This window comes from Agelaius phoeniceus, chromosome 8, assembly GCF_051311805.1.
Source record: "Agelaius phoeniceus isolate bAgePho1 chromosome 8, bAgePho1.hap1, whole genome shotgun sequence".
Classification (NCBI taxonomy): domain Eukaryota; kingdom Metazoa; phylum Chordata; class Aves; order Passeriformes; family Icteridae; genus Agelaius; species Agelaius phoeniceus.
The window spans coordinates 32545557-32570070 of NC_135272.1; the positions used below are offsets into that span (position 1 = coordinate 32545557).

Consider the following 24514-nt stretch of genomic DNA (forward strand, 5'->3'; position numbering starts at 1 on the left):
TGGTGTCTGACTCTTGTGTGCCTCTGTTTCCCCACTAAAGGAGGCACAATGCCCCTCTTTTATATTGCTCTGTACTTCCTCTAGATGCTACCTGACAACAAATTACTATAATTCTACAGCAAGAACACAGATAAAAATGCACTTTTGGGGAAGGTTGAATGCTGGTCACTTCCTCTCTCTTGTGGGCTGCTCTGGCCTCCAGAGTGAGTGAGGTAATCCCCCTACTCCTCCTCCCTGAAAAAAATGTGCACATTTTGTTTTATGGACTTAGGGTATTGTAATACAGAAAGGGGAGCAGGCAAATGTGTCCTGGATCTCTGAGTCACCAGGAAAAAGCAGCCAGCTTTGTTTTGTTTTTATTTTGGTTTCAGTAAAAACATACTTCCCACTCTAACTTTTCAAACTTCCACGTGGCACACAGGGGGATCAGTTCCAGTTGATATAAGCCTGGATGAAGAGAGGGAGGAAATAACTTAATTGCTTTAGACTTCAGTTCAGCTGGAGTGGAGAGGAAAGAATCAGTGTCCCTTCTCTGGAATTCAGCAAGAAGGTCGTGTTGTTGGTGAGGACAGAGCTTCTGCAGGTTTTGTGGAGGTACTGTATGGAGCACTGCAGGGCACTCACAAAACAGGTGGCTTTATATTTAATATAGTGACTGCTGTCAGGGAAAAAAAGCTGTGTTGCTTTCTTGGGAATATTGCTGCACTTTGAGCATACAGTTAGCAAATATATCTTCCTGTTCTTTCACCAAGAATGGGAAAATAAGAAATGTGAGGCTTCTGGGCTGAGTGTCTGTGTCTCTGTGTGTGTAAGTGGTGGAAAGTTCTGATGTTACTGCTGTAATGCAGGGCATAGAAGATAAAGAAGAGATTGAGTGGATGGGGTGTCACAGCACATTGGGGACTTTGCCTGTTAGACATTTGTACTTTCAGCCTATTGATCCCTGGTCCCCAAAGATCAGTTAATGTGTTGAAAAGGAGAGAGAGGGGAAGGAGATAAAATGCAGGAAAAACTGCTGATCTATCTGTTCCTAGCTAATTTGAACCAGACCCCCAGAGAATGGGAGGACATTCCCACCTGGAATTCAGATTTGGGTTGAATGCAGCTAAACTCAAAGATGTGGTAACGGTGCAGCTCCAGTGTCCTGCAGTGAAATGCAGAAGCACACACACTGTCTCTGCCTCTCTTCTGCCAATTCCTGCATGCTGGCTCTTGGCTTCACTCACAGATCTTACAAACTGTGCTGACAAAAGTAATGGGAGATTGTTTATTTCCCAAGTCTTTATATTCAGGCCATAGCTGCTTCCTCTTTCCTACTCACATTTTCCTATATGGTGACTTTGGAAAATTCCTCTCTGATTTTGCTGGGAAGTGCAGGAAGCTCTCACTGGTAGAGGGTTGCCTGTTTCTCTCTCCAGTTCTGCTTCTCACATCTGGAAAGGATCTGGCTTGGAAAGGGGAGACTCACTCTGAGCTCAGTGCATGTTACTGACATGGCATGAGCTGAGAGAGCCTGTGGGGGCAAGAGAAATGTTCTTCTCCATTCATCTCATTTCTGACAGCAAAGGTGAGTTTTTCTATTTTTTTTAAAGCTGGCTTGTCAGACATTCTGCAGCAGCAGCCTCCCTTTCAGCTGCAGCTTTTAGCAAGGATACTCAGTGTAACAAATTCAGTTAACCTGTTGATTTTGAAGGAGAATCTTCTCCTTCAGTGAATGTTTTTCCCTCTGTGTGTGTGTGTCCTGTGGGAATGTGTGTGGGGAATGATAGGTAACAGAGATGAGATATTTTGAAAGTGATTCTGTTGTTTATTGGGAGCACTGTAATCACTGAGAGGCATTCAGTAACTCCTGAAACTTCAGTTTACCTCTTGAGACTGTGCCTTTTGTAGCAGTCCCGTGCTGTGAGGCACTGAAGTGCAGGTATCAGAAAGATGCAGCCACAGAAACCTCTGAGCTGGTTTCAGTGTCACTTCAGTCTTTGGGTGGCAGGACCTGCTCCAAAGCCCACCTACAGCAAGGGAAGGGGACTGACTCTTTCTGGTGGGTTTTGAGCTACTCCTTTAGAAGCTTTCTTAACAAGGCTTTGAATCAGGCCCATGGGAATGAGTTGAAGTGGAGTGAGTTACTTCAGCCTTTCTTTGAACTAAAAGAAAATCACCATCATGCCTGGTTTTACTGCCTGCGCTCCAGATGTATACAGATGTTCCTCTATCCAAAGTGTCTCCCTGTGCTAGAGCAGCACTCCCTCCAAAGGCATTGTAGCAGACACTTGCATATTGATGAGGGGGTGAGATTGCCCCAAAGTCTTAGTGTGCAATAGATAGAATATTTCATGTTAATTTTCTAACATCTTTTGAGCAACAGATGTAGAAAAGCAGCATTTTGCAAAGGTAGAGAGCCCAAGAAAAACCACAGTGTAACTGTGCTATGGGACCAGTGTTGATACTGTTACAGCAGATCTGATTGAGAGCTGTATATGCAAGGTTTTCTGCCTATAGTTTCTTTGGCAAGTATCTGTAAGGGTGAGCTCTTATGTAGGAAAAATACTTTCTTACAGATTTGAAATACTTTCTGAGATTATTTTCTCTGAGATTTCTGAAATATTTTCTGAGATTAGGTCACCAAATACTAAGGATTTTACTAATCTACTGTTGGCATACTCATATGGCCAGTTTTGGTCTCAGTGTTAATATCTGCCACACAAGGAAAGTTCTATAAAAGAGATGAATTTCATTATATTCAGCTATTACAGATATGGAAGCTGTAAAGTAGTGGAATAGGGGAAAGAGAGATCAAGCACACAATGATAAATGCTTAAAATCACCCACCCAGCATGTTTGTAGCAAAGACAGGACTAAAGCAAAACCAGCATCCATGTTTTGGGATGCTCTGCCCTGTAGCCCCTCTTGCTCCCATTTCTTCAAGTACAAGTCAGTGTTTAAAAAAATTACTTAAGTCTTCAATGGCTGTGAGTGAGAGCAGGATGTCTCCAATGCTTCCCAAGCATCCAAGCTCTCTGTGAGAGCTCCTGGTGCAAAGCTGCAAAGACTTGTGAATGATGTAAATGGAGACACAGTTCTGACAGCTGCCAGTCTGGTTCTGTGGAGTTCTTGTTTCTGATGCAAAGAAGGAATCTGGGTTAGCAGAGGTGAAGAGAGTATTTATTTGATAAGGTCGTGAATCCATTGTGCCTTTTCACCTAAAAGATCAGCCTAAGTCTTTCTCATTGCTGTCAAATCCTTCTGTGAAAAAATAGCTGAGAGGATAAATGGCAAGCCATAACCAGCTCTGACTGCAAACCTTTATGTATGAAATCTGAGAAGGGCAGCAAGTGGGACCGAGGGGGCTGGGTTAGGGCCAGCTGGCTGCTCCAGTAGATAATCAACTTCTGTTTGGATTATTTTAACCTGCTGCCAGAAAGATAAAAGCTGAACATTAGCCAAGTGTTTTAGGTTCAGATCAGCACTGTCCAAAATCCATAGGAAGCCCGTTCTGTTTTCAGTAGCTGCAAGGTTTTGTTATTGTTCAATGCACGTGTAACAGCCCCTCTGAGAATCACTCCTGACCAGCCTCTATGTTTAAATAACGAGAAGAGTTTCTTCCTATGGAAAACTCTGAGGAACGGTACGACAGACAGCCACATTGAACTAACATTGCATAACCTCTTCCCTACATCTGGGGGATCATCTGGCGTTTCTCAATATGAAAAAACCAATAAATATCTCGGGGAGTCGGGGCCGGTGCGGGGGATGCTGCCGGGCCGCCGGCTGTACCGGGACGCACTGGTTGGGCAGCGCAGTCCCCAAAGTGCCTTGAGGGGCCGCGAGGGCGCCCCGGGAGAGCGGGAGGGCGGCGGCGGGGCCCGGCCGGGCCGGGGCGGCGGGGCTGGGCCGGGCGCTGCCCCGCGGGGCTGACCCGCTGTCCGGCCCGCAGGGGCGATGCCCGCCGGCGGCCGGGCGCTGCTGGCGCTGCTGGGGCTGCCGGCGCTGCTGGCCCTGGGCTGCGCCGCCGACAGCGACTTCGCCGAGGGCGGCCCGGAGCGGCGGCGGCCCGGGCCCGGCCCCGCCTGCCCCCGCGACTGCGGCTGCACCCAGGAGGGCGTCGTGGACTGCGGCGGCATCGACCTCAAGGAATTCCCGCTGCTGCTGCCCGAGCTGACCAACCACCTCTCCCTGCAGGTAAGGGCGCGATCCATCGTCCCCCACCGTGCCCTCATTCCGGCCCTGAACCCCGACTCCTTCCCTCAGTCCCCTCTCGGCTTCCGGCGGGAGCAGCAGGTGCAGCAGGCTCCGCTCCTGGTTATCGGCATGCTCTCCCCTCACATCCAGGGAAGGGAAAACAGCTCCACATTCTCTCTCAGCTCCAGGAGAAGAATTTTTCTCCAAGCTAACAATTTCTTATTTCTCCTTTGGCCAACCCAAATTTCTGGTGGTGCCCTTCCGTTTTGAGGTGTCTTTGAAGAAGACGGGCTAAATGGCAGAGAATTCTTTGGGCAGCACGGTGTGTTAGTTCAGACACAGTGAGCCAGTCCAGAGGCAGGGCCAGCCCCTGTCCCCCACTGTCCCCCCTCTCCCTGCGGCACATGGACTCAGCAAGGAGCAGGTGTGACAGGGCCAGTGCCACCCATCGTGCCGAGTGTCACGCCTACAGCAAGTGGTCCTGCTCCAGACACCTCATGTCTTGTCATGAAAAGGTCAGATAAGATGTGAGATTCCAGCTTTAGGAAGAAGAATCAGGATGTCCTAGACTGTCAGCAGGTTTCTATGCTCTGCTCTTAGTTACTTGATTCCTGTGACCAGCATTTGGGCAGGTGTCCTTTCCCTGCTCTGACACCTGAAGGGCCAGAGCATGGCAGCCCTGTGGCTGTGCCTCCTTGGAGCAATGGCAGTGCTTGAAGTTTTCAATGCCTGGCCCTTCACCAACTGCTTTTGGTCTATTGCTCCCATCTGTCAATTCTGTCCAATGGATGAAATGCAGATTTTGTTTAGAGATTTTCAGTTAGAAAAACTGTAATATAAGCTGGCACCTTCCTCAGCAGATCTGTCCCAGGCGTGTGTTAGCCTCTGCCTCTGCTACCAAAAGAAAAGGAGCTTTTTGGAGCTGCAGCTGTCACTTTCTGTGCACTGGCCTGGCTTCCAGGACAGTGGGGCCTCGACTGATCCCCTGGATGCTGAAGCCAGAACCACTCATTAATGGCTGGAATGTTAATCAGCATGTTAATGAGAATCTGATGGCAGTCACCCCTGACAGCACAACCAGTGCAAGTGAGCCTGGTTTGTTGCTCCCTGCCCGTGACCAGTGGATTTTAAAACAACCCATGAATAACAGAAGCCATAAGCTTGGAAATCCACCCTGCCAACCTTGTAACAAATGCTTTGCTGCAGCTACAAGGTTTGACTGTGGCAGATGGACTGTGGGCCTTTCCAGGCATAATCACACTCTGTGTGCTGCTGGTGCATAAGCTGGATATTCCTGGGGATGAGCAGAAGTCAGGCTTTCAAATGCTCCTGGGTTTGGATGTTTTTGGTTTGAGATCTGAATTTGGCTCATTATGAGAGAAGTCTTGACAGGGATTTGACATGGTGGGTTCACTTCCAGATTTTGTTGAAGTTCACAGTCTGGGTTTACTGGGATCCTTTTTGGATTACTTTGTTGATGATTAATACTCTCCATTTTCTTAGAATAACCAAATAGAAGAAATCTTTCCAGAAGAGCTTGCTCGTCTTTATAGACTGGAAACTCTCAATTTGCAAAACAACAGGCTAACTTCAAAAGGTGAGCCACGGGGTAGACAGAGCCTGTGCCTCCAGAGCAGCAGCTTATGCAATGAGGCCAGTGACAGCTGATAAGGAAAGCCAGGGTGATGGATTGCTTGGTTTGCTGTGAGCCTCACTCCTCTGGCCATCTCACAGAGCATGGAGACACTTTATCATCTGAAGCACAATACTCAGTGTGGAGGAATGCAGCCCTGCTGAAGCAGTGGAGGAGACCTGGCAGCAGCTCGTGTACTGTGGCGTGAGATCTCCTCATCCAGGAAACTCCCTCTGCTCCCACAGGCACTTCCATGCAACGCACTTGAGAACCAGAAACGTCCACATGCTGAATGATTTCCTCCTGAATGACCTTGTTTAGTTCAGTCTAGTCAGGCTGGGCAGTTTGGTCCAGTTTTGTCCTTGTCAAATTTGGTATGAATTTATATGTATATTGCAAATAAGGACATTTCGACCCTTCTCAAACCATTTTGATTTTTGTAGGCAGGTTTTGCTTGTTCAGTCTCATGCTTATTAGAGAAACTTAACAAGGAGTTTAGTGAGGAAACTAAAAGAAACAGAGAAATTGGAGTAAACAGTAAGAGAGGAGGATATGGGATACAAAAGATGTAATTATTATTAATTGATGTGTCACCCACTTGATCTGAATGCTCTTTTTATCTTTACTGAAATGACAGAGAACAAAATTTATTGAGAATGTGGGCATATTATACATGGGCCCCAAGGCACAGCAATCTTACATAGCACAGGGAAAGCTGTGCTTATTACATCCAGCCTTTGACACTATTACCTTTGGGCCTTCATGTTTTCTTTCACAAGCTTCAGTGCAGCCCTGAGTTTCCAACATGTTTGGACATGGAAAATAGCTTTGCCTTTGACAAGTGCCAGGTGAAAGTGTTTCTTGCAGGCTTTCCATTGTGACAGCAGTTGTGCTTGTGTCATCAGCTGGATGTGGAGTGACTCAGTTGAAAATTAATCATTACTGGGGGAGGCTAAGCCCTGAGTTGGAGCAGCTCTCTGAGCTGGTTACTGTTTGGATACCTGAATTGTGAATCCTCTTAAAATCTGGGACCATTTGATGTGCTGATTAAATACATGTGACCACATTCAGGTTTCACCAGCTCTCTGAGCTGGTTACTGTTTGGATACCTGAATTGTGGAGGAGCAGAGCAAGAGAAGGGTTGTGACATGCAGGTTATTTTAGCAATATAGTCATTCATCAGGTTGATCTGATCACTAAGCAACCTCAGATTATATCCTTGCAAGAAAAAAGACTTGCAGAATCTTATGCAAATTACAGGAGAAGGTTCTCAGACAGTGTGGTTGCTGCAAGCACCGACAATCAGCCATAAGAGCAGGTCTGCACAGCTCTGTACCTGACACCTGCCAGTGGCCTTGGCCACAATCCTTGTGTGATCAGGATTTTAAATAGTCCTCCACTGCTCTTAACAAGTGTGTATTGTTTGATTTGATTTGTGGGTTGGTTTTTGCTTTTCCCAATTAAAAGAGACACCAATAGATCTGAGTCAGATTGTTTCAGTGGTTATAAAAAGTGTTTCAATCTCACATGGAAGATACTGAGAGGGAAAGCTACCCTGTGGTATTTTCACTCAGAAAAGCAATAAGGTGCTGATGTCACTGATTAGTTATTCCTGTTTTTAAGGGTTGCCAGAGGAAGCATTTGAGCATCTGGAGAACCTGAATTACCTGTACCTGGCAAACAATAAGGTAAGAGACTCTGAAGCCTTTCAGAGCTCTTTTCTAATTGGGTTCTGAAAATTAAATGAGCAAGTTGTCAATTTTTTAAAAATGTATATATTACATAAGTAAAACTGTGCTAAAATGATATTCTAATGCAGGTTCATCTAAGGTCAAAACAGTATGTGAATTTTAGAGGCTACACATGCAGGTATATTTTGAACACTTGTTTATTTGTGCACCTGGTGAAAAGATTCCCTTGTGTAGGGAGGTACAGAAAGCCCCTGCATGCATAAATTACCACTGCCTTCAGTAGGCTTTGGGTCAGCTACATGCAGATTTGGTTCCTGCCTGTATGTGGGTAATGATATGAAATTCTGCCTTACCAGATGAGGCTGGTTGAAAAAATTGTGAACAAACACATCCTACTGCCTGTGTTTGAACCATGAAGATCTGTGAAAAATGCCTTTTTCCCTGACTCCCATTCTTATTAGGTTGGATATGGGGAGGATACCCCCACACAGTGAAACTGTGCCAGTCATTAATTGATTCTTTTAGCTGCAGTGATAGGAGCTGAATTTCTTCTTTTGATGGAGAAGATTCCAGCTGCTTTCCTATTGTGACCCAGGTTGGATATATTGACAGAAGCACTTTCCTGCCAAAGCTAGGAAATGAAATAGCTTCTCATATACCCTTGCATCTGGGTGGTTCCTGTTATGGCTTCTTTTATTCCCAGTGGTTGTCCACAAATATTTGCTACAGAAGAAATTAGGATCCACAGAAAAATATAAGTTAAAACATCAGGCAGAGCTTCTTTGTCTACAGAAATCCTGCCCTTCCATCCCACCCTCTCTCTCTCTGCATGTCTGTATATATATTTTATTATCCTCTTAAAATCTGGGACCATTTGATGTTCTGATTAAATACATGTGACCACATTCAGGTTTCAGTCAGGCCAAGACACATCCAGAATCACTCCATACATTTCTGTATGGAGTGATTGAGAATAGAACCCATTCCTAGCACAGTAACATTGTGTTCTTTTCTCTCTTTCAAGCACCATTTCCATGTAACAATCTTGGCAGTTAATAACTCCATAAAAAGGAACAAGCCAGACTGTGACTAATATTCCAGAACCTAGCACTCTGATTTTCCCTGTGTAACAAAACAAAGTGTTTGGTTTTTCTGGCTTTGCTGCAGAGAGAAAAGAATCCCAAAAGAAATTGCAAACATCAGCGAATGTCACAAGTAGTTACAGTGAGAAGTTGTGGACCCACAAAAATAACACATTTCTTTATAAATCACAAGCCAGGACAAACCAGATTGGCTTCAGACTGCATCTCCTCTGCAGCAGGAAACACTGGGGATCAAGTTACTGTGGTGTCTGGAGGAGAGCAGGGATTTGCTGGTAGTTTGCTTCTTGTTTTATGGATTATCTTAATGCTGCTTCATCTTACATTGTGATCCCATCAGATGTAGCTAAATCATCTTTCATTAAACTGGCACAGTTGGTCAGAGAAAAGAAATGCAAGAGACTAAAAGCCTTCTGTGGCCTGTGAGTAACAAGTACTTCAAGTAAAGAGTGGATGCTGTAGTTTCCTTTTTAATTTTTCACCCCACTCTTGTGTTTTGTATCTCTCAAACAGAGTGCACAGTAAACCTTGTTAATGAGAGAAATTGTTCCACCAAACGATAGACTAGATCCTGAGCTGTCATGATTGACTATAAGCAGGTGATTTTGGTGACAGAAGGTTTACATTTCCCCATATCCTCAAAGTGATATGGGATTCACCTCAATCCAGCACTTCTGGTTTTATCAAAGCTTCATCCAAGCAAGAAAAATCCAAGCAATTCAAATCTGGTAATGACTTTTGTATTTACCTTCTGAATTCATTAGTTAACAGTGGAGAAACACTCTGTCATATGGAAAGGAAGGTGCAGCAGGAAAGTTGAAAGAAAATTGCAGTAGGAGAAATGACAGATTGCTTCTTGTTAGGCAATAAATCAGACAAAGCTATTCAAGTCAACTTTATTTTTGCTAACACTTAAAACAATCTGGCATGAATCCTTCAAGAAGGTAATCAGTGAAAATCAGTCTCATGACCAAGTGCTGAAATGCCAAAGCAAAATCCTGAGCAAGTGAAAACTCTTTTTGGATTAAACATCTTTTTCTCTTTCCTCTTTCTTGTGGTTCTTATGTCTCTCATTTCACGTCTGAGCCATGCCCTTTGCTTTGTACAAAAGTTATGACCTAATTGACTGGAGAAAAGCTTTAATGTACCACTGTGTATGAAAATGATTAAGTCTTGTTTCCTGTGTCTGAATTGTCAGTGTTACATCATGGCAGAGAGTTATTTCTTTCTGAGGCACTGTCAGACCTTCTCAGTCAGAGATGAGTGCTTTTATCCAGCACCCAGCAATCATATCTCCAGATCAGGAGGTGAGAGATTACCACCAAAGCCAAGAGCAACTGCAGGAATATGCAGAATGGCTCATTCCAGTGCTCACAAACCATCTGGAAATGCTGATAGGAGTGTGATTTGTGGGAAAGATCTTTTTGTGTGTTTGTGACACACAAATGTTTAAGACAGGCTAAAGATGGAAGTTTTGGAACAGCTGAAAATGAAAACCAGTAAATAATGTATTCTTTTTTGAAAAGACTGTTTTATGAGTCCAGTAAATTGGAAGTTCATGGATGGAGTTCATCAATGCACTCTCGACATACCAGCAGAGAGGGGCGTAGGCAGCCTTTAGATAAATACATAGTTTAAGGCTTGGGTTAGGCAGTTCTCCAATAAAGTGTCTCTTCTTTCACACAGTGTTCATATCTTAGATATTTTTGGTTTTACACTATTATTCATAACCCACTGCAGTTTTATGGTAATAAAAGTTTGAAAAATATGGTTTATCATTATGTGAGTCTTGCTGTGCTTTGTAGGCTAAAAGGACAAGGTTCTGTTTCACACAACAGAACTGTGAGGAAGATTACAGATTCCATGAACTTCAGGCTAGAAGGCAAATCCCTTCCATTGCCCCAGTCTCCCATGCTGATCTCAAAGAATTCAGTATCTGCCTTTGGAGTGCACATAAAACAGAGTGGTCTCATTAGTACTGCAGTGAACACCTGTAACCAGGGTGGCTGCACCTGCTGACTGCAGTCCATTGTCTCACAGCATTGTGGTAACAAATTGTTTCCCAAGGGCTTTATCTTGATACATAAAGCTTCTGGGTGTATGCTTGCCAGAAGACTGCCCTCCATCCAGCCTGGATTGTAAGCTGTATTCTTGGTTTGTGGGTGAATGACTTTGTTATTAACAGCCACTCAGTGAACCTGGCTATTGTATTACCTGGATGCTCTCTAAAACTGAGCTTTTTTTGATCATTGCTTTTTACCCCACCAATTTGTTCAGATGCAAGTGTTTCTAGGGTTAGCTTTTAAAATAACTGATAAAAGCAGCAACAAGAGCAACACATTCAGTCCTATACCTGTTGTCAGCTATAAAGTTTTGAGGACAGGGCCTTTCTGTACTTCCTGATGCATCACTTGTTTATTGAACAAGGTATTGCTGTGCCCTTTGCTTTGAAGTGCCAGTCAATATTCCATCATTTGGCTCAGAAGTGTCCTGGTTCTTTGGGAATCCCCCCTGCAGAGATCAGCATAAATGGCTGCAGTGGAGCAGAGGTGTGAAGTGACACCTCCCCTCCACAACACGCTTTGGTAGGAGAATGAGCACTAGGTCACTGTGAGGGGGGCTGGAGTTCTTTTGGCACAGCAGACTGAGGAATTAGGAAGAATAATAAGCAAAGTGTTTGCTCTCTGAATAACAATTTCTTGATTTCTTCCACCAAAAAGAGACAGGACCCTTCCAACCAAAACAAACATTTTCATATCTTAGAGCAAAAGTCTGTCTCCTTCCTGGAGAGATTAGTGAGTGAGGACAATTTGTTTTTGTTCATGAAATCTACATTCAGTTTAATTTATCTTTGCCTGTTTAGGAAAGATAAATTTGAAAGTGTTTTGCTGCTGCTCTAATACTTGGTTAAAACATTTGCTACATTTCATTGGAACTCCCCTGTATATTTCTTTTACAGCTAACAGTGGCTCCAAAATTCCTACCAAATACCTTGATCAGTGCAGATTTTGCAGCCAATTATCTCACTAAGATATATGGGCTCACATTTGGACAGAAACCAAACTTGAGGTAAGGGACTGGGAAGTAAAACAATACTGGTGTTCTGCCACTGCTTGGATGCAGTTGGTGGGTGATAAGAAAATATCTGGCTAAACTATATTATTGCCTACTTGTGTTTTTGGAAAGAAGCTGTTTGTTATTCTCAGCATGAAAAATCAAACAAACACATTCCAAGGGCTTTTGCTAGCTGCCAGACACTTCTGCAAATATCAAATGAAGTTGTCCCCATTTTATTTGTGTATTTGAGTTGAAAAGAACAATTATGTTTTTCAAAATGGAGATTAGCTGTCTAAAAATCTCTAGTTTTATTACAGTCTGTTCATTTTTAAAAGTAAAATCAGGTGGAGAGGGCAGTACTGAGTGCAGTATAACTCAGTTCTATTCAAGGTAAGCACTTCAGCACATTCAGAAGGGGTTCATACTCCAGATCTGCTGCCAAAGGTCTCTGCTAGGTTCAGGCTGTGATTTTCTCATCTGGACTGACAGCAGCACATCCATGTCAAACCCAGAGGCACCTCCTGTGAGCTGTGGGCTTTGCTGAAGGGGTTTTGAGTAATCTGCAGCATCCACACACTGCACCAGGCAGATCCTGCAAAGACTCCCAGACTGTTGGGAGCAATTTGTGCAGCCAGGTTTGGAAGCAGTTAATTACAGCTGAGTCCCTACAGCCCAGTCTTGTGATGAATTGAAGAACTTTCCATTCCCACTGAATTCATTGACAGCTGGAGCTGCTCTGCACTTCCTGGGCCTTTAGTCTCTCGGGCTCTTGGAAGCTGAAAGGGCTGAGTCACTCACAGATTTCTGGTGATATCTCATGATGAAAGAAGCTGGATTTATCCATGTTTTCTTCCTTAATCTCAGGTTGAGATGCTGCTGTCTTTTGATTCCATATTAAAATTATTGACTCTTCTGAAGTGATTTTCACACTCTTCTATATCAACACAAATTTTAATCAGAACAAGAGCTAATTGATTCCAAGGTTACTCATATAAAATCCCAACACAGTTGTTTCAGTTGTTTTCTTGCCCCCAGCAGAGTTCATGATTTCAGACTGATTATTTGGAGAGTAAGTTTTTCAGAAAGGCAAATATTTGTGAGTTAAAAGTACAGCTGACCATGCAGGGTAAACAATACTTCCAGTGTAGCTCTGAACTCCCTGGAGTGTGTGATCACACAATTGTATTTCCATACTGAGCCCTTCCTTCCTTCCAGAAGGATGTTGCCAAGTTCTCTGCTACTGGTAGAGAATCCAAGAACAAGTTAAAAAAGCTCACTTGACACTTTTGCAGTTTTAACCTCTCTCTACAAATTTAGCTGCCTGCTGCATCTGGGGGTAACCACAGGAAAGGAAGAGGTAATCAAAGTCACTAAAAGCCTATAATTTCTTCTGTTAAAAAGAAGTAAAATGAATTAATTTAGCAGTTAAGCCAGTGAAAAGGAGGAATAACTTCATAGAGGTACATTGCTTTGTACAGAATTGAAACCTGTGTAAGGATGAATCAGTTTCTGAAAATCTGTTTGGAGAAACTATTTGGTGAGTATTAAAGGTTGAAAGGAAGAAGGGCAAAGGAAAAGTAAGAAACTCTGTCTCTGGATCCCAATGGCTCATTAGAAACCAAAGCATAGAAAAGAGAAAAGTCTGCCAGACTGAGTCAATGGCTTTCTGTCAGTATCCTATTCTGAGTTCTAGGAGTAGGAGAGGAACTGTTTCCTGGGGTGTTTCCAGCCTTCACGGGAGCAGAAAGAATGGAGGGTTGAGATGGTCCTTTTACAAGACCTCCAGGCTGATTTTGTAAGCGCAAGCAGTCCAGACTCAATTCCAAATAGAAGTTAAAGGTAGGGCTGTATCTGTTAAAAAGAGATGAATTCTAACCCTCTGAGTGAGGCCCCCACACTGGCATTCTGTGTTTCTCAGTACTGCAAAGTCCCAGGCTTGCACTCAGTTTCTTGTAAAGAAGTTAAGGCCACTTGTGAAATTTGTATTCATGTGCAGGTTTGGATTTTGAATAGACATAACTTTCAGAGAATATTGGGGCTGACCATTTGGTTTTGCATCTGTATCCCTTGCTAAATTAAAAAGTACATTTTAAAAACAAATCTAATTATCTCAAGAAAAGAAGAAAATATTGAAATTAAGTTTTAAACTAAGCTTTCTCTCAGTAAACAAAAACTCCAGATCTCCCTATCTGTTGAACTTCATCTTTTGCTTCCTTCCAACAGATCTGTGTATCTTCATAACAACAAACTTTCAGATGCTGGGTTACCTGATAATATGTTCAATGGCTCTAATAACGTGGAGATACTCATCATGTCCAGCAATTTCTTGAAGTATGTTCCAAAGAATCTCCCTCCAGCACTATATAAATTACACTTACAGGTAATGGCAACAACGTTTTGTAATCCTTTAGGATTGTGACAAAGGACTGTGTTTGTGTGGGTTTCACACCACAGGGCCAAGACATCCCAGTGGCCCTGGAAACATCCCCAGGCCCACTTTAAGGCTTGCCTGTTGTATTCTCATCAGTAGCTGTCCCCATCTCCTTCCTTTTTTGTCCATGAGCAATAGTGTGTTTTTGCAAATCACCAGAATGCTCACAGGGGGCAGAAATGCCTTTCTGTGTTTGCAGAATCAAACACAGAAATTGGACTGTAAATCCCTGTGTGGTTGCATTGTTGGTCTCCTCCCTGCATGAAACAATATTAATACATATTAGACCAGGAAGTGCATCATTCCATGGCCATGTCTCCATGGCCTCCCAGGTAAGTTTGCCACTAATGCCACTTGTCCTGACAGCTGCTTACCCACTCTGTACTGGCTTTGCTCACTGACTCATTTCACACAGACCTCTGCTTTCCCAGCACCAGTGGCTGCTGCTTGCTACTGAGCTGGCAATGCAGTTTGGATTAGGCATTCTTTATTACTGCAACTCCTCTAGCCATAGTGCAATAGCAGAGCTGTGCTGTTAACTACTCTCCAGCATTTTTGATTGCATGTCATCTGATTCTGATAAAAACACTTCATCATGTCTGAGCTGGAGATCTGAGCCTCAGCAATGGGAGAGCCACAGCGGTGGGGAGTCCTGGGTCTGCTTGCTCTGAGTGTTGACAGCTCTTTGGACGTGCAGAGACTGGAGTCTGTTATCAGCCCTGGACTGAGGCAGCTCTGTGCTGCCTCCCAGCTCTCTTTTCCCTTGAAGGTTTCACCAGAATTCCTGCTAAAGTCTTCTAGAGAACGGGCTCCTCCAGCTTGAAGAAAAGTAAACACAACTTTACTTTAAATTGCTGGAATTTCTCTCCAAAGTATTTGTCCCCTGAATTTTTTCAATACTTACAGATAATCATTATTTCCCAAAGGGGTCTCACACTGTGAGGATTACTCTTTGAACTTGTCTCCTCCCCTGCTCTCCCCAGCTGTGTTAAGGACAGAGGAGATGAGCAGAGAAATGAGTGTTTTATTGGCAAGTGCACCATCTGTCAGTAGTAACATTTACCTTGATATTTTGACTGGGAAAAAACAGGACAATGAGAAATGAGAGGCAGCCAAAAGTGGACCAAAAATATCTGACAGGTATACTTAAGATGTGATTTTTTTCTTTTACTATTTATTGAGACACTCAGCCAAATTTGTCTGTGTTGGTTTCTACTTTATTTAAGTTGACAAATGAATCTGGTCCATTATAAAGCTCCTTAAATATTTCATGTCTAGCCCTTCTGAAGTTTAATTGCCCCTGCTAGTTGAACAGAACCCAAATGTTGTGTTGATTCATGCCAAATCCTGTGTTTTGTGCTTCTGGTGCCTCTAGAGCAACAAGCTGGAGAAGATTCCCAAAGGAGCCTTCAGCGAGCTTGCCGGGCTGCGGGAGCTGTATTTGCAGAATAACTACTTGTCCAATGAGGGAATGGACAACGAAACTTTCTGGTGAGACTGAGAGTGCACTGTGTACCTCTGTGTCTGTCTGCCCCCTCTGGGACAGCCGTGCATTACTGAACAAAGGACACAGTAGAAAGTAAAGTTATTCAAAGCTGGATATGTTATGCATTTCACTGCTTAGATGCAGATGCTGCCATTCAAGAGCAAAGGTCTGGGTGAGTGGTTGCAGAATTGTTTTATACAAAAGACAGAACACTGAACATTAGACTGCACCATTCCCTGCCTGCCACAGACCCAGTCACACCAGGTACTAAATCCCTTCTAGGAACAGCCACCTAGAACAACGCCGAAAGCTACTCTCTGCTCTGCCAAAACAGTCAAAAGTGAGGTTACCTGGGACTTTCCAGTTTCTAGGGCACTTCACTGGGCATTAAAGCCAGACCTTCATCTTCACTGGAGGCACTTGTGTGTTTCTGTGAAGGTGGCTTGAAAGCAGCCCCACACACAGAGCTGTGAATCCCCATGCCCAGGTGTATCCCAGTGCAGGTGGTTGCTGGAGCAGGCAGGGATGCAGTGGTGCTGCCCAAGAGCCAGATGGCTGCAAAAGCTTTGCTACCAACTGGTGCAACAGAAATAGCCTTTGGCTGTCCTAGATTTAGCCTGGGACTTAGCACTTCAGAAATCTAACATTTTTTTTTCTCTGCTTGCACCAAATGCTTTGTTCTACCTGAAAATCCAGACCACACAATTGGTCCTGTCCATAATTTAGTTCTGTAAACCCTCCTGATATCCAGACACAAAAATATAACAAAATGTTCTTTCCTTTTCCATTTTCCATGCCCAGAAACCTCTCTTAGTAGTTTACTATATCTGTGTTGAGTCCACCTCCAGGTCATGTTGGACATGTAATTTCTGTTAAGGTATTCCCATCCTGGGAAAACCTTACAAATGGCAGCAGTGAAGCATTTTACCTAAAGATTATATTTGTTTATTCAGAGCATGCTTGGATAGCTGGAACAGCAGTGTAGTAACCAGTAAGTAATGTCTGTAACACATTAGTCTTCCTGTTTCCTGAAAACTCTCTGGTCATCTGCAATGGGTTATGTTGTGTCAAGTAGATTAAAACTCTAATTTGAGCTGAGAAACTGACTTGAAATACAAGGGAATACAGGGTTCCTCAGTCCTGGCTGTGGAACAACCATTGATCCATATCCAGTTGGTATAAGTGGCTGGTCTGAGGATTTAATTTAGCTTCAACTGAGACCGTGGAATCCAGATTCAGTAGCTTACACAAAGCAGCTCTAGCCCTGACTCACTTCCATAATACTGAAGGGTCATGAGAAGTTCACTACCTTAGCCTAGGACACTAAGTTAGCATTTCTGCTTTTCATAAAAGTAACATTTCATCATCTAGAAAGCAGACCTGCCTTTCACTTTCAGCAAATACTTTGAGAGAGACAGAAATTACTCATGCTCAGGCTTTGTTTCTGTGAAACTGAGAGCTAAACTCTGTGTTCTGGTGGTGGTCCCATAGCATCTTCCTTGTGGTATTTGTTCACCGAAGTTGCTCATACATTGCTGTCTGGGACTGCAAAACTTATCTCAGGCCTCAGCTCCGTGGCAGTTTGGGTGTCAGTGGACTCTGGCATGTTCTCTTGTTGGTGTGGCTGAGGAGCAGTGGCAGTGCCAAGTCCCAATTCCTTGTGGCAATATGGGAGCTCCCTGTTTTGGTGTGTGCATCACTCAAATCACAAGTCAGAAAAGGGCAGTCAGTAGTGGGAGCTGTCCTGGGTAAAAAGGCTCTAAAGCAAAATCTTTGAGCAAGTTGGTTATTGTTTCACCTTGCAGAATCAAAATGTTTTCTTTCCTGCTTTCCCAAGGAAATTGTCTAGTCTTGAATATCTGGATTTGTCCAGCAATAACCTCTCCCAAATCCCAAGTGGTTTACCTCGAAACATTGTCCTCCTCCACCTGGAGAAGAATGCAATTAAGGTGATTGACAGAGATGTCTTGACCCAAATTAAGAACCTGGAGTACCTTCTGCTCCACAATAACAAATTAAAAGCCCGAGGTATTCACCCCTCAGCCTTCCACGGCTTAAAGAAGTTGCACACTGTCCACCTGTACAACAACATGCTGGAAAGGATCCCCAGCGGGCTGCCCCGGCGAGTGAAGACACTGATGATCCTTCATAACCAGATCTCAGAGATCAACAGGAATGACTTTGCTACCACTTACTTCCTTGAAGAGCTGAACCTGAGCTACAACAAGCTCACAAGTCCCCAGATCCATCGGGAGGCCTTCCGTAAACTGCGGCAACTGAAGTCCCTGGATCTTTCTGGAAACAATCTCCACACAGTGCCTTTTGGCTTCCCAAAGAACTTGCAGGTTCTAAAGCTGAAGGAGAACGAGATAAGCATCATCCCAAAAGGGACTTTGTCTGGGATGACAAAACTGAGGGAACTGTATTTGAGCAACAATAAACTGAAAGTAAATTCAATTTATTCAAGAGCATGGAGAGAACTCAGCAGTCTTCAGGTAGAAACACCACCTTCTCTAATTGTTTTAGTGATGCTGATATCCTCATCTGTCTGCCTAAATCAAATTATGTAGCACCAATACCAAATGTGCTTGGTCCTCGTGTTTTGGGGTTGCATTGTAAGTGCTACATACTCTGTTTCTAGAGTAGAAATAATGTGCTATTGTGCCAAAGGTGGGTACCTTCCACTGCTGGCCAGTCCAGCTTTGTGTCTGAATCCTGACAGTGTCCTATATTTTTCAGAAAAACATTGGTGAATGTTGTAATTAAAACTGACATTAGGCCTTTCAAATAGCTTGTCTCCCAAAAGATTTAAAATCAGCTCTGAATAGAGACAGCAGGAGGAAGGAATGCATAAACAAAAACACTCTTAATTCTCAAAGCCCCCACATCAGCTTATAGTCAGACAAGCCAAGCTGTAGGATTTAGCAGCTCAGCTGGCTAAGGCACCTGGGGAGCAGCTCGGAGTCTGGATTCAATCAGCAGTCTTCTCATTTGCTTAATTGTTGGAGAAAGTTAAACACAAACCATAAGGCAGGCAGGAACAGTCACATTTGTGCTGAGCAAAATGACCTTTCAGAATTGTTATGCCGGCTGAAGGATTTGTCTGCATTTCCTTTTCGGCAAGGGCCCCTTTCCTGCAGTGAAAGGTATTGCCTGTGTCATACAGCAGCCACGGAGGGGGGATATGGTCAGGTCACTGCACAGCAAAGTGTGCACATCTCAGAGCAGATCAGGGATAAGGACATGCAGCATATGTCACACTGGCCCCCAGTGTGTTTTCAGACAATCCTGACGTTAATCTATAGGAACGTTTCCCTTTCTGTTATGTCTGGGGATAATCAATACCTTGTTTCTCAGTTAATGTCAATCAGCAAAGCAGCAACAGTGTCTGCAGAGCTGTTTGCATCAGTTGCAGATTTGGTCCCTGGCTTTAATAATACCTTTTGCATTTGTTTGGTGCCACACTGATACATGTGTGAGCAAATATATTTAATATGCAAAGCAGCCTGGAAGGAAGATGCCATTGAAAATTACAGACGGCTGGGATTGCTTTTCTGCAGTACCTTAATAAAATGTAGGTTGTTTTATTTTCAAACAAAAATGGGTCATGATCCCTGCTGGGTAGCTGGAGTTGCTGGTTGGAATGATGAGCTTTCCTTCTCAAAGGTCCAGATTGACAATTATGTGGAACTTTTGTTCTACTCTCCCTTCCTTGCAGTCGATGTAAAGCCAGAGGTGTTGCTGACTCAACCATTGGCCATCCCCACAGCAAACCCCACTCCCACTAAACAGGGTTCAGATAATAGCACAGACTTAAAGTTCTGCTGGACTAATGGGGCATTTATGGCTGTTGCTTTTCTTTGGAACAGCATTAATTCTTGTTGGTTGTTTCCAGCTGAATCTTTTTTATCATTAAGTGCTTAACTGTGCAGTTGGTTTCTGAGTTGTTGCACTGGAGTGAATTTGGCAAATAACCATCCATAAAGATCCTAATCATGCATATACTTAGTAAATACTTCAGTCCACACTGTTTCCATGGAAATCTGCAACTGCAAAGCAAGACATTTACATAATGGACTTGGCAGTACTGGGTTAACAGTTGGAGTCAATGATCTTAAAGCTTTTTTCCAACCTAAACAATTCAATGGTTCTATGATAATTGTTTTCCAGACTGGCATTATGTGAGGAATAAAAACACTGGAATGAGGACAATTGTTTGCAGAAGTGTGACTTTGAGTAGTGGGTAAATAGTGTCAGGTTGGTGCTATGAAAATACTACAATACAGGATAACAAACATTTCTATTGATCCATTCTCTCACAAAAAAATTAATCTGAGAAACAACCATGACCTTTAGTCCTGCTGTCTTCATACATTCTCCATGTTAGAATATTTCCAGATGGTTTTATGTGTAACTGTACCTATCACCATCCTCAGCCAGCAAAGTGTTTGCAGTAGCAGATGCCAAGGAATTCTCCTGCATATCTGAAACCCAGCCTGTTTTTAATTTACTTAAACAGACATGGGCTAATGCCTGGGGACACAGATAAAGAAATGTTGGAACTCTGAAACAAACCAGCATGACATATCATGTGAAATCAGGATGCTCAATAGGAGTGTAAGAGACTAGAATTGTCTTGCTTGCTGCAAATTAGAGGTAGATTAAATGAGTTTATTCTATAATAAATATAACTTCAAAATTAAATCTCTTTCTGGTGTGTTTCTAATATTGAAATTCAGTTATTTGACCCCTTGTTGTCTCTTCTTTACAGTCACTAGACATGGCTGGCAACCAGCTGACATCTATTCCATTAGGCCTGCCAGAATCTCTGGAATATCTGTATCTCCAGAACAACAAGATCACAACGGTTTCAGAGAATGCTTTTGAATCCACACCCAAAATAAAGGGGATTTACCTCAGGTAAGGTCAAGCTTCCACTTCAACACGCAAGATTTTTTCCTTCTTCATCTACTTTATAATTGCTTACTTTTTAGAAAGTATTTAAAATCCTTGTTTTCTGAACAAACATATTTGGTTTATACTAATGTGACAAAACTATATTTATCTGCTCAGAAACAACACGGATACACATAATAAACTCTTTTTAGAGAGCTTGTCTTTTCTATGCTTATTAGAATGGATTGGGCATGCCAGTAATTCTGGGCAATTAATGTTTAACACGATGTCATATTCCAATATTCAGCTGTGAGCCAAAAGTTTACAGTCCCCTTGTAGAAGTGCAGCTTTGCCTGTGTCTGTTGGCCCTGGATTTTGACAAAATCCCCCTCCAGTGAGGTGTGTGTGAGTAATCTTGGAGTTGTGTGCATTCCCTGGGCAGCTTTGTCAGAAACAAGTGACAAGTTACAACTGTGACAGTTACGTAGCCCAGTTTAGGGGCTTTGCTGGGTTCTTTCCCACTCTGTCAGTTGGATGAGGACTTTGTTTTTGTAGATGACAGATACTGACCTTTTTTTTACACGTAATGTAAACTCACAGTAACAACTGACTGAAGCAGAGATTTATAGCACACTAAGGGAATCTGTCCCTGTAATATATTCAGTTCTAATCTGGTGGAATATTATTGAAAATATTATTTAGAAGTAATTTACGAATTACTTAATATATGATTAAGCTGATCCAATGGCTGTGTTCAGAAAGTCTAGGCTGCAGAAGACTAAATATGGTCTTATTTTGACTATATGCAGCTAAACTGCCCTGTAGTTCTGAATAGTTCTGGAGCATACCTTTATGGATGAATGATTCCATACCAAGCAAATAAAATTACAAAGTCTGGTGTAAATTAGAGCAGTCTGTCTATTCAGCTGCTCACATTTATGAGATTTTAGTGAATGCTTGGATGTGAACCAGAAACCACATGCCACATTCTATATTTCTATATAAAGAAAAAAGGAATTTGCAAAACAGTTTTGCTAACATATTCAGGAGGCAACTCCACCCAAGCTCAGTCGTATTTTTAATGGGAGGCCATTAATCACTGCAGTGTTGTGAAACAATAATATACATTTGGAATATTACACAGAATACAATTCTGGGCATGTTCAAAAGTAACAGGGCAGTATATGTGACAGGTTCATAAACTGCAGATTAGTTTATTTGTACTCCTGGAACTGCAAATAACAGCTGAAAAATGACTGCTTTGTGTTTAAAGGGTTACTTTGTTTTGCGTTTAGTGGGTGAAGAATTAAACTGTCAAGGAATGACACAGAATTTTATGAAAAATCAGTTATAGTTTAAAATATGGGCTGTGAAGCAGATGCTTTTCCTCTCTGGGAAGGAGAAAGGAGAATAGCAAGAGAAAGAATTTGTGGGGGAGGAATTCCAATATTATGATTTTTTTTCTTTCCCCATCCAGAGGAGTCAGCACTTCTAGAGTGCTGTTGTGAGTCAGTGTAAACTTAGAGTAACTTGGGTTAGTATAGAGTAGCTGCAGAATGGTTTCCTCTTAGTCCCCTAATTTCTGTATTGTACATAAAAACGAGTTTATTTTAACAAGGGTGCTTTTTTGTTTGTTTAAGGTTTAATAAGATTGCAGTTGGAGCACTGAAAGAAAGTACCTTCCAAAACCTGAAGCACTTACAGGTACTGGATATTGAAGGGAACCTTGAATTCAGCAACAGTTCAAAGAATAAGGACAACTCAGAAGAGGAAATGGAAGATGAGGAAGAGGAAGAGGAAGAAGAACTGAGATAAAATGTGAACTCACACAATCCCATCATGTGGGAGGTAACAGCTGTAGTTGAGTTAAATTAAGGCCCCAGTTTTCAGACTCTTGTGGAAATAATTCCAATTTACACACATGATTGAAGCATAACAAGTGAGTGTCTGAACCCTGAACTTAAAGATTTCCACTAAAACATGACTGGGAATCACAAATCAAAAAGGGAAAATACAATATTTTGTAAAATGAAACAGGATATATCTGCTTAATCAATCTTCTTAATGGATTGTTCTTATTGGCTTTTGTTTATAGGCATAGCAGACACAGTAGTTAAAGATGCAGGTCCTTGTTCACTAATTATGATAACAAAAGATGCAAAGGTATTTCACGATACCTTTAAGCAATTACTTCAAAAGGAAAACAAAGAACAAACTGTGAAGCTTGCTGATGCAGAAGACATGAGGTGAAAACAGATGACAAATTAAAGTAAGATTAGACCCATTGGTGTCTGTTAAATGTGTCATTAGATTACAAACTCTGTCTCAAGCAGTATTTAAATCACTGACCACTCAGAGGAGAAAAATAATGCTATACTTAGTGTATTTCTTATGGAAAGAATAGCATCTCTACTTGAATCTCTTTTCAACTGCAGGAAAAAAAGATACAGGGACAAAGATATTTGAAGAATATCCCTTCTTTTCATAAGAATAGTGATCTATTTACTGCATCTCTTAAGCATCTTATGTTCAAAGATGATGAGGTTCAGGATTGCTCTTTGCTTCTGAAGACCTAAGAGTAGTGAAAAAATAGTTTTGTCCCTAATCAACATTTTGTCACTGAGAATGACACAGGGAATTGCTAGGAATAGTGCTAATAAGCTTAAAAGATGATGGGGCTTGAAAAGGGCAGAAGGTACTCGAGAAGTCAAACACTAGCCCTACTGGCTGAGTTATATGAAAACTTTGTTAAACAAGAAATAATTTATATCTACAGACTTAGGGTACATTCAAAATCAATGCCTCTCTGGTTTAGCTTTGGGACATGTGTGATATGTCAACAGGTACTATGTTTGTCTTATTCTGAATTCTGTATTCCATTATATAACTTATTTTATTTTTCTGTTTTGCAGGAAAACATATGGAAAATACATATATGTCTATGTGTATACATCTATATAGATATCCAGAGAACACTTAGCAAAATGTGCAATGAATTATGCAGAAACTGTCGTGGCACTGGGCCAGGCTCATGGAAGACAGTGTGTTTCAGTGCCTTATTCAGGGAGAGACCCTGAATGCCTTTCCAAAGCTTCCAAATCATCTTATACAAGACCCAGGATCATAAGGGATTGCTCTGGAACTCACAAAAGCTGGCTTTTGTTTCTTCTGTTTCTCTTCCCTCACTGTTTCCATCTGTAATAACAATATGGGACTGTTTTGAACACAGGCCTTCAAATGCCATTTTTGTCACTGCATTTTAAGTGAACCATGTTTATGCCTCTTTTCTTTTCCTCCACCCAAAAGAAGCTGTTCTTGGCCAGGGCAGATGAATATCTGCAGTAGTTTCAAGTGCAGAGCAGTGTATGAGGCATTTTGGTCATCAAGCAGCAGTAATAATTCTGGATGCAATTATTTCTCTGTTATAACAATGTGTATATTTGGATGAGAAAAACAAAATAAGGCTGGATCCCGTAATATTTTATCTCTACTGCCAAAACCTGCAGTATATTCCTGTTTTAGAAAGGTTTTAAGATAAAACAATGCTCTTGTGAATATATATATAAATACATATATAAAATGTCTGCCTTCCAGAGCTTTGGTAAAGTTTCTGTCTTGCTGTTGTTTGCCCATGGGGCACTTGGGTGAATGTCTCTGAAGGTGTGATCAGAAGATGGAGTGGCAGGATGGAGTTTAATGGTTGTGGTAGAATTTTCCACAGTGCATCTCATTCCCACCCAGAGGCAGGAGTGAGACTAATGGTGGAAAAGAGATTAGTGAGTGTGGGCTGTCTTAGGAGAAAACCATTATATCAAAAGCAATTTGTTTAGTTCAAGTCTGGAGACAGTGCTTGCTGTCATACTCCCTTAAAGCTTCCCCTATTTTATGATGTTGAGTGTTGTCAGCTCCTGTTGGAATCAGAAAATAAGAAACCAAGGAAAAGAAGACCTACAGAGGTACAAGTTTCTCAGTTGCTTATAATGTCCTACATCTGAGGCAGCTAATCTGCTTGACAAAATGGTCTTTTCTTTTGAGGATTTC

General features: G+C 42.3%; 1 protein-coding gene across 3 annotated transcripts; it reads left to right on the forward strand.

Annotated features, from left to right (window-relative positions):
* Window positions 1–272: 272 nt before the first annotated feature.
* PODN (podocan) lies at window positions 273–24066 on the forward strand. Of its 3 annotated transcripts, XM_077182524.1 has the most exons (12): window positions 273–594; window positions 1419–1567; window positions 3935–4179; window positions 5683–5776; window positions 7436–7500; window positions 11563–11672; window positions 13884–14040; window positions 15467–15582; window positions 17415–18072; window positions 20349–20497; window positions 22114–22321; window positions 23386–24066. In XM_077182524.1, exons 2-11 carry the CDS (start codon window positions 1483–1485, stop codon window positions 22286–22288), a joined length of 1854 nt encoding a protein of 617 aa, XP_077038639.1. In that variant the 5' UTR covers window positions 273–594; window positions 1419–1482; the 3' UTR covers window positions 22289–22321; window positions 23386–24066. The 3 variants fall into 3 exon arrangements, with proteins under 3 accessions (XP_077038639.1, XP_077038638.1, XP_054494337.2); XM_077182523.1 differs by having other exon boundaries at window positions 273–1567; XM_054638362.2 differs by lacking the exon at window positions 1419–1567 and having other exon boundaries at window positions 274–594.
* Window positions 24067–24514: the final 448 nt, after the last annotated feature.